The 10,641-nt window shown below is 34.2% G+C and overlaps 1 protein-coding gene across 1 annotated transcript in view; it reads left to right on the top strand.

Moving 5' to 3' along the window:
* tent5aa (terminal nucleotidyltransferase 5Aa) overlaps positions 1 to 6,569 on the top strand; it is a 7,214-nt gene extending 645 nt beyond the window's left edge. Inside the window, exon 2 of the mRNA XM_005157860.6 lies at positions 5,276 to 6,569. Within this exon, the coding sequence (XP_005157917.1) occupies positions 5,276 to 6,055 (780 nt within the window). The 3' untranslated portion in view covers positions 6,056 to 6,569. The remainder of the gene's footprint in view (positions 1 to 5,275) is intronic.
* Positions 6,570 to 10,641: the final 4,072 nt, after the last annotated feature.

The following is a 10,641-nucleotide window of genomic DNA, read 5'->3' on the forward strand; positions in this document are numbered from 1 at the left end:
GCGATTCGTTGACTTTACTTAAGGAGAGAGAGAGGGGGAACTTGTTGACTTATAATTATTAAGTGTGCATAACTACACTTAAAAAACTACTTATTTAAAATGAGCTGAAACAACACAATTCTTGAGATTTCATTGGGACAACTTAATTTTTTTATGTTCAATCCACATAAATTTGTTAAAAGTGTAAACTTAATCGATTTGTGTTGGGACAACATGAATGAATTGTGTGGAACCCTACATTTAAAAAAGCTTTTCTGACTTAGATTTTTTGACTTGTTTCTAGTCCTAATATCTACAAATTCTCAAATCAAGGAGCATTTTCTAGACAAGCAAAACATATTGTCTTGTTTTATGAAATAATATGCCAAAATGAAGTGAGTTTTTCCTTAAATCAAGCTAAATAATCTGCCAACGGTGTAAGCAAAATAATCTTGTTTTTCGATTTGGGATAAGATTATTTTGCTTACCCCATTGGCAGATTATTTAGCTTGATTTAAGGAAAAACTCACTTCATTTTGGCAAATTATTTTATAAAACAAGACAATATGCTTTGCTTGTCTAGAAAATGATATTGTCTAGATATTTGGACTAGAAACACAACAAAAAATTTAAGTAAGAAAAGCATTTTTTGCAGTGTATATGTGCAAATAAGTTAAGTCAATGGATTCACTGATATTTTCAAGTAAAATCAACTTGTTGCTTTTAAGGCAACGTGTTTACTCACTTTTTTTACTTAAAGTAAAGTACACTGTAAAAACTGATTTGTTTGTGACTTCACAGAGATTATGTAGGTTAACCCATTGTAACTTGGAACTGTTACATTGACTTCATTTTCATTTTTGCTAATTGTACTCACTTTTTAAAATCCAACTAATCCCTTTTTACAGTGTCACTAATTTAGCTCGTCTGTTTTCAAATAAGTACTGTAATTATTACAATATTACACATTTGGTGCTTCATTAAGTTTCTAAAATCTACAAGTATAGCCTGTATTGAATTTAGAAGACATGCTGGAGTCTGGAAGAGCAGATTTATTTTAGTTACTGTATGTTGTTTTGCTAGATACAGAAAAGCTGGGGAAAAAGCTAATATAATAAAGGTGTATTGGGGAAAAAAAGTGAGCAATTTGCAAAATTATAAAATTTAAGTCAACTTAACAGTTGCAATGTGTTTACATTATCTTTGTGATGTCAACTTGTTGCTTTTAAGGCAGCTGGTTCTCTTGCTTTAAGTAACTAATCACTTTTACAGTGTACAGTGTGTGGTTATTAGGGCTGCACAATACAGTGCTCAGCATAAGTGAGTACAGCCCCTTTTGAAAATCAATATTTGTATCCATTTCTCAGTGAATATAGGCAGTGTATTTTGGTGCATTTAAACAAAGCAGATTTATTAAACAGATATATTTATTAAAATAATATTCTAATCACTAAACATAAACAGAAAAAATACAATTAAATTCAAGCTAAATATTGCAACAACAAAAAAAAAATTACAACCTACAAAATTTTAAAAAAAATTTTTGCTTCTGTTGATTTTTCCTTTATTTTACATTTTTCTATAACATAAATTTGGTACTATGGACTAGTTTTTTGACTATTATCATAAGATATTTTGTCAGATAAGCTCCAGATTTGGCTTCAGTACTGACTAATCTAATGTATATGCACAAATATAATATTGTAGAGCTTCCTATTGAACATATAAACTTAGAGAGATTTTGTGAGGGGTGTACTCATATATGCTGAGCAGTGTGATATCGCAATGTGTGACTCTGCAACAGTCACCTCGCAGGATCTCAAGAGATTTCAAGTTAAACCATTTGCACACAAGACATCATAAAGTTTTCTGCTTTAACAATTAGATTAGATTCAATAGATTGGGTCTATATATGTTTATAAATAGAAGAAAAAAGTATATATATATATATATATATATATATATATATATATATATATATATATATATATATATATATGTATGTATATATATATATATATATATATATATATATATATTTATATATATATATATATATATATATATATATATATATATATATATATATATATATTTATATTTATATATTTTAGATGTATTTAATATATAAAAGACACTACTATTTTACATATGATTATTAAATTCATACATCTCAATACTGGTAGACTCCACCAAAAACTATAAAGTGTTGTTTATTTCATTTTTATCTTTGTTTTTTTGCTTTCAGCTGTGCTTTAAATATTATTTTGTGGATATTTGATGCCTACAAATCATCACAATAAGTGAAAAAAATTGTGAGTTGTTCCAAAATAGTCAGATATGAAAATATATTTTCCAATATCGTGCAGCCCTATTAGTTATACAATTGAAAACGAAGCTTTAGTGAAAAAAAATGCATGTTTAGGTAGTCAAGTCTGATACTGTTATGCTTGACTTTGCATATTTAATTTTACTTGTAGTGTTGTGTGTAATTTTAAGGGGTAGTTCACCTAAAAATGAAAATTCCGCCATCATTTACTCAACCAACTTGTTCCAAACCTGTTTGAGTTTATCCTGTCACACACTAGATATTATATTTTAGAAGATATCCAAAAACCTGTAACCATTGACTTCCATAGTGTTTTCCTACTATTCAAGTCAATGCAGTCAGCATTCTTCAAAATATCTTCTATAGTGTTCAACAGAATAAACAAACACATAAAGGTTTGTAACTGCTCAAGAGAGAGTAAATTTTCATTTGTAAGTGTACTATCCCTTTAAGATCACCTGCTTGCATAGTTTCCGGTGCCATTAAAGAAATACAATTAGAGTAGTTTACCTGTAGGCTGGAGAAATGTTGCTTTTCTGTGGGTAAGAGGATTGTGCTAAAGCGGGTTAAAGCCGATCGAGTGCTGTCAGCCTCTTAGATCTCCTGCGATAGCTACTGAAAGAGAAACGATACAGCAAACTCATGTGGATTTAAATTAAGTGAGTGCTGTTTTTATGCAGCAGCCAGAGTTATTACAGTTTTGCATTTTAAAATGAGTATTTATTTAAATTTGTTTTGTTTAGTTTTACTTTTGCGAACACATTTCTATTTCGTTTTTATTAATTCATTCATTCACGTTTCTTGGGTTTATCAGCTTTCATCAGTTGTCGCCACAGCGGAATGAACCGCCAACTTATCCAGCATATGTTTTACACAGCGGATACCCTTCCCACTGCAACCCAGTACTCCCCGTATTAGCGTGGGTTTCCTCCGGGTGCTCCATTTTCCCAACAGTCCAAACATATGCGTTTTAGGGAAATTGAATAAACTAAATTGGCCGTAGTGTATGTGTTTGAATGAGTGTGTTTGGGTGTTTCCCAATACTGGGTTGCAGCTGGAAAAGCATCCGCTGTGTAAAACATGCTAGATAAGTTGGCGGTTCATTCCGCTGTATCGCCCCCTGATGAATAAAGAGACTAAGCCGAAGGAAAATAAGTGAATGAATGAACTGAGGTGTTTGCTGTAGCACCATCACAGGTATTGTCTAACAGCCACAGGTCAGATTCTCCTCCACATGCGGCTTTTTAAATCTGTAAACGATCATTTACTTTTGCTTTATTCAGCTTTAGTTATTCATTTATTGTGAGTTTTTATTTGTATATCGGTTTACAAAATAGTTTTTTGGCTCCGGTTTCCGGTTTTTGGCCATCCTTACTGTCAAACCCTGCTTTAAGAAAACTACAATGTAAAAATTATTTCCAACCTGCCAAAGTGGCTGTGAGCGGCTGTCTTACCCGCCAAAGCTGAAATCTAACCGCATTTGGCTGGTTGGCGGGTGTTAATGTAAAGCCCTGTATATATATATATATATATATATATATATATATATATATATATATATATATATATATATATATATATATATATATATATATATATATGTATGTATATATATATATATATATATATATATATATATATATATATATATATATATATATATATATATATATATATATATATATATATATATATATATATATRTATATATATATATATATATATATATATATATATGTATATATATATATATATGTATATATATATATATATATATATATATATATATGTATATATATATATATATATATATATATATATGTATATATATATATATATATATATATATATATATATATATATATATATATATATATATATATATATATATATATATATATATATATATATATATATATATATATATATATATATATATATATATATATATATACAGGGGCCCAACTGCACATTTACTGATGGGTATGCGGATTCAACTTTTGCGTGCCCCCCTTCAATCCAACTATATTTTAAAACAGGCAAGTGATAAAATGTGGAAAATATTTCCATCAATAAATTAAAGATATTTTTTCATAAAGATATCAATATGCTTCATACTATTTCAGTTGTGTTCAGAACTGCGAAACTGTATTTTTTGAAGTACTAAAAGGTATAATTACATTAAGCATGTTAAGTCGCAAAGAAATGCATCTCATACCACCCCAAATTTCTTCTCAATTTAATTTTCCCTCACTAAATGATTATAGCACCTTGACTAGCCTTGCTTTTGGACTTTTTCTACTACATTTGTCAAAACAAAATGATAGACATGGGAGTCCTAAAGGGCAAAAGAACATTGCAATTACTTCTCACATGCATACTGTGAGAAGGGTTAGGTCTGTCTTTGCTAGAACAATTGCCTGAAACTGCTAAAAGTGAAATAAAAAAGACTGTCAAATGTTTAGTGTAAAAAAAAACAGAAACAAACTGTGTGAAATGTTCTATTTAATTGAAATGTTATAACTTTGTTTGTAGCTACAATTAAAATAGTTTTGAGCTAAGAAGTTACCAAAAAGGCCTGATGAATCAATATGATACATAATAAATTCATAAAAATATGTATATGGTATGAAAAATGGGGGGGGGGGGGGTGGAATGATTTTTTAATTTAATAAAATACAATATTATACGCGTATAAAATGCTAAATAAACATTTTTAACAATATATATATATTATTTGAAACTTTTAATATGAATAATTTCAAAAATAGTTTTGGCACAATGGCGCCCCCCATGTGTGGCACCCCTATGCGCCGCATATACTGCATACCCCCTTTTTGCGCCACTGTATATATATATATATATATATATATTATGGAAACCTACGGTTAACCTGTTGAGTTGATTACAGCTATTTGTTTTACAGTAATGTCACAAGGATTAACAGTCTCTTGTCTTGCATTGCAGGAGGCGTATGTTCAGAAGATGGTGAAGGTGTGCAATGATTCGGACCGCTGGAGTCTCATTTCCCTCTCCAACAACCGGGGCAAAAACGTTGAGCTGAAGTTTGTGGACTCGCTACGGCGACAATTCGAATTCAGTGTCGACTCCTTCCAGATTAAACTGGACTCTCTGCTCCTTTTCTACGAGTGCTCCGAGAACCCGATGGCCAAAACATTCCACCCTACCATCATCGGCGAGAGCGTGTACGGAGATTTCGCCGCCGCGTTGGACCACCTGCGCAACAAAATAATCTGCACCAGGAATCCTGAGGAAATCCGAGGCGGAGGCCTGCTGAAATACTGCCATCTGCTGGTCAGGGGTTTCCGCGCCGCCTCCGAGTCTGAAATGAAGTCTCTCCAGCGCTACATGTGCTCCCGCTTCTTCATCGACTTCTCGGACATCAGCGAACAGCAGCGCAAGCTCGAGTCGTACCTCCAGAACCACTTTGTAGGCTTGGAGGATCGCAAGTACGACTATCTGACGACTCTTCATAGTGTGGTGAACGAAAGTACGGTGTGTCTGATGGGACACGAGCGGCGGCAGACGCTAGGACTCATCGCCATGCTAGCAGTGCGTGTGCTAGCCGAACAGAACGTCATTCCCAACGTGGCTAACGTCACATGCTATTATCAGCCGGCTCCGTACGTAGCTGATGGCAACTTTAGCAATTATTACATCGCTCAAGTTCAGCCGGTGTTCACATGCCATCAGCAGAGCTACTCCACGTGGCTACCGTGCAACTGAGAGAGAGAAATCTGCTGAATCACGGCTGTTGTTGTAACACTTTTCGCAACTGTCTCACTTCCCCAGTGTGCTTGGGTTGGTGTGCGCAGATAAGTGCTGATCAGAGATCAGCTTCTGCTCTGCTTTGCCTGATTCTAAGCTAAACAAGTGAGCGTTAAATCCCACAAGAAAAGAGGGAATGGGCTATATGCACGAGGGCGTTTAGAAATTAGCCTGCTCAGGTACTTCCGGAGAACTGTTACACTATTATAAACTCACCACGCTTTTTGTTAGGTAAACCAATTAACAGGGTACAATGTGCAATCCATATTTAAAGTATAAAGTAGTACTACAGATCAAGATAAGATTTACCTGTCCCTAGGGGTATGATTTTCCCTTTGGTTGCGAGAGGTCCTGGGTTCAGATCCCGGACGAGCCCCCATTTGTTACACCGGTCACTACAAATAAGAAGAAGACGAGTGCAATTAAGGTAGAGAAATATATTTATGTACTTAATTCAATAATCAAAAATAAAGTTGCTAGCTCTACTCAGGTCCAAGACCGACCCAAGACGGAAGATAGGCGATGGACAGATTCCGACTGCAGCCCCCACCATGTCCGAGACACGCTTATTATAGCAGGGCAAATCAACCATACAAGGGTGTTTTCAATCCTGTAACACACGCAGACCACACAGACGCCCATACTGCAATGAAAAATGACCATAAGCGGTTGTCACACTAAGATATATATCAGGGGTTTTCAATCACGGTCCTAGAGGTCCAGTGTTCTGCAGATTTATCTGCAACTTCAATCAAACACACTTGGGCTAGCTAATCAAGCTCTTGCTAGGCTTTCTAGAAACATACTTGCAGGTATGTTGAGGCTGGAGCTAAAATCTGCAGGACACCGGACCTCCAGGACCGAGTTTGGACACCCCTGAAGTATACGTGCTAAGATCAGTGAAGTGAACACACCCTTGTCAATCGTCGACACACCCTCGTCATCGAAACAATTGTCTAAATTAAATAAAAAAAACACAGATTTTTCAAAGAATCTTTTACGATGCGTTTATATAGAGTAAGGTTAGCTAAAACGCATCTGAAAAAACAATTTGTGATGCATTGATGAAAATTTTCAATGTATCATAATGTATTAACTAATGTAAATGTATAGACCTTACAGTAGGGTCTTTCTTTTATTGTTTCTTTCTATATTAACTAACCACGTTTGAGGTGAGTTAATATAGGTCTGCTACTGACGCCACTTGTGTTCATCTAGTTTTAGCTGTTAACAACTAAAGGAATACTTAAGTCTATTTAACTGATTACATTATAATTAAATAACATTATCGATGCTGTAATAGGAACCTTATGAAGTTGGAAATAGTCATATCAAGCTTGCCCTGGAAGTTTATCGATGGCTGAAAAATACTTGCCGTGCATAAAGCCCATTACATAGTGCAGGCGCATGCTTAAGTCCAAACGCAAGCCGGAGTATTGCTAAGACCCTTTTTCTTACAAAGCGAAAAGTCCTCAACAATACGATTACAGTTTGTACAAAACCAAAGATTTTAAGATTGTATTTTTCTATCCGGACAATCATGTGACTGTGCTGTCTATATTTGTACATGTGAATGCATTCGAAGTGCCTAATGTCAATGCAGTACGCCGAGGCAAAAGAAGCGACCTCAAAAAATCACAAAATATACACCACAAGCTTGTGAATGTACATGATGTGTCCTGGTTCGCAACTGATGTGAGTGTCATTTTTTTTTTCTCGTTTGTTTTTTAATTTATTATTTTTAAGCAGGATTTGTGTGATATTAAGGCAACCGTTTTCAACACATGCCAGAAAACACACAGCAAAAAAAGCTTTTCTTACTTAAAAATTTAGACGTTTTTCTAGTCCAAATATCTATAGAAACTTAAATCAAGGAGCAGTTTCTTAAGTTAAACATATTGTTATAATGTAATAAATGATAAGTCATAATTAAGTGAGATATTTCTTTAAACAAGCTAAATAATCTGCCAGTGGCGTTAGCAAAATAATCTTAATTTTAAACCTTTATGAGTTTTTGTTGAACACAATAGAAGTTATTTTAAAAATGCTGAAAACATTTAACCGTTGACTTACATAGTATTTGTATTTTACTATGGAAGTCAATCTTTAAACGCTGTAAAAAATCTTGCCTTAACTTTTCTAGCAATCTTAACTTGCATCAGTCAAACTGATTAAAACTTTTTAAGCTACACTTTACATAACCATTGACTTCCCTAGTGTATTATATATATATATATATATATATATATATATATATATATATATATATATATATATATATATATATATATATATATATATGTGTGTGTGTATAATTTTTTTTGTTTAACCAAATTAACTTTTCTAGTCATCTCAATTTACATCAATCGAACTAATTAAAACTATTTATAAATTTTACATAGTAAAAAAAAACATAGTTGAAACCTGACTAACTTCTTAAAACAAAAAGATTTGTAGTCAATTTTTTTACTGTGAATATTTTTTATCTTAAACAGAATAAAGAAACTCATAAAGGTTAGAAACCACTTGAGGGCAAGTACATAATGAGTTTGGCTCCATCCGAAATCGCCTTCTACTCAGTAGGTACTGCATTTGAATTTAAACGTACTACTCGACCCTTAGAAACAGTATGAATATAAAAAGTATGAATGGAACTCAGATGCACTACATTCGACATTTTGTCATGATCACATGACCTACCTGTGTCAGTTGCGTTGCTTCACTCCTGTCCTCTCATGGTGGATCATGGGATAGTGTAGCGTGCATCAGATGCGCACTTCAGAATCTCACGGGAAGTAGTCAATCATCCGGGTACTTCTTGCATACTGTTTTTCGAATTCGATGAATTCGGACATACTACTCGCATACTGTTTTTAGCATACTATATAGTATGGAAGAACGTGATTTCGGACGCAGCGTACATTTTCAGTTCTGGGTGAACTATCCCTTTACACTGTAAAAAAAATGCTTGAATCGACACAATCCCTTTGCGTGATCCCAACGCAAATTGTTTGTTAACTTAATGGTTTTTATCATTTTAAGTTGCTTAAACATAAAACAATCAAGTTATTCGCAAAAAAAACTCAAGAATTGTCTTGTTTCAACTCATTTTAAATAAGTCGTTTGAACAAACAGCAAAAATATATATATTTTTTGTCTTAGAAGTTTTAGATATTTGGACCAGAAACAAGACACTTTGAAAAATGCAGGGTTCCACACCATCCCTTCATGTCGTCTCAACACAAATCGTTTAAGTCAACTCAATGTTATTCACAGTTGTAATTGGGTTGAACACAACACAATTAAGTTATTCCCAGAAATCTGAAGAGTTGTGCTGCTTTTCATTTTAAATAAGTAGCTCAAACAAGCAGCAAAAGTCAGTTTTTTGGGTGCAAAAGTCAGTTTTTGGGTGCAGAGATTTTTAGTAAGGAAAGCATTTGTTTTTGCAGTGCCAAGAAAAGACTTGTTTTTGCGGTGAGATCTTGCTAGTATCGAGATATTTGCAGAAGCGCCTCTGATATATTTGCTGTAACATCTGAGCTGGGAATTCGGCAGCTCCTGCTGAACGGCGAGACTGAAGCGGCTGTGACCCTGCTCTCACCCGCTGCTAACTGAGTGTTAACCTGCCTGTGATTAATAGCGCTGCGTGCGTGCGGAAGTGGGAGGAGTGTGTTGTGTGTGTTCAGACTTGGGGGAAGAGAAAGTGTTAGCGAGAGATGAGAGGGAGGGAGGGCTGGAGGAACGGGTTCAGCTGGTGAAGGGGTTTCTCTCCACTGCTAAAGGTTGTTTAATCCCTACACCGCACTGGTTCACTGGAGTTTTATTTGGTCAGCAGTTGCAAACTATGAATATGGGCTGATTTTAAACAAACTAATTAAGTTGAACATTACTACACTGAATTTGTTTGTTTAAATTCAGCCCATAGGAATTGTTTGCAACTGTTTAACTTAAAAAAAAAAATTAGTAAAGCCAATGAATCATTTTTTCAGCATGCTAAAAACAAATGCTTTTCTCACTTGGAGTTTTTGTCTTGTTTCTGGTCAAAATATCTTTAAAAAATTGTGATATAATAATACACGTTGAGGTGACTTCAAATTGATTAGCCTTCTGCAAAATTGTAATTATTATTAAAACATTTTTAAGTGATGTTTAATAGTGAGGAAATTCTCACAGTATTTTCTATAATGTTTTTTCTTCTGAAGTAAGTCTTAGTGAAGGTTATTCATTCATTCATTTATTTTCATTCGGCTTAGTCCCTTTATTCATCAGAGGTCACCACAGCGGAATGAACCGCCAACTTATGCAGCATATGTTTTACACAGCAGATGCCCTTGCTTACCACTGACCCACCGTGTCACCCCTTAGTGAAGTTTATTTATAAACTAATTTTGAGAGAACCACGTGCCTATGATTGACCACGGCTGGCCCCGCATTAGTGCATACCTGCCAACACTCCTGTTTTGCTCAGGAGTCTTCCGTATTTCAGATCTCCCAACACCCTCCCGTTTTGTTAATTCTACCGGAAAGCTCCTGTAATTTCACCC

Source organism: Danio rerio, chromosome 16, assembly GCF_049306965.1.
Source record: "Danio rerio strain Tuebingen ecotype United States chromosome 16, GRCz12tu, whole genome shotgun sequence".
Lineage (NCBI taxonomy): Eukaryota > Metazoa > Chordata > Actinopteri > Cypriniformes > Danionidae > Danio > Danio rerio.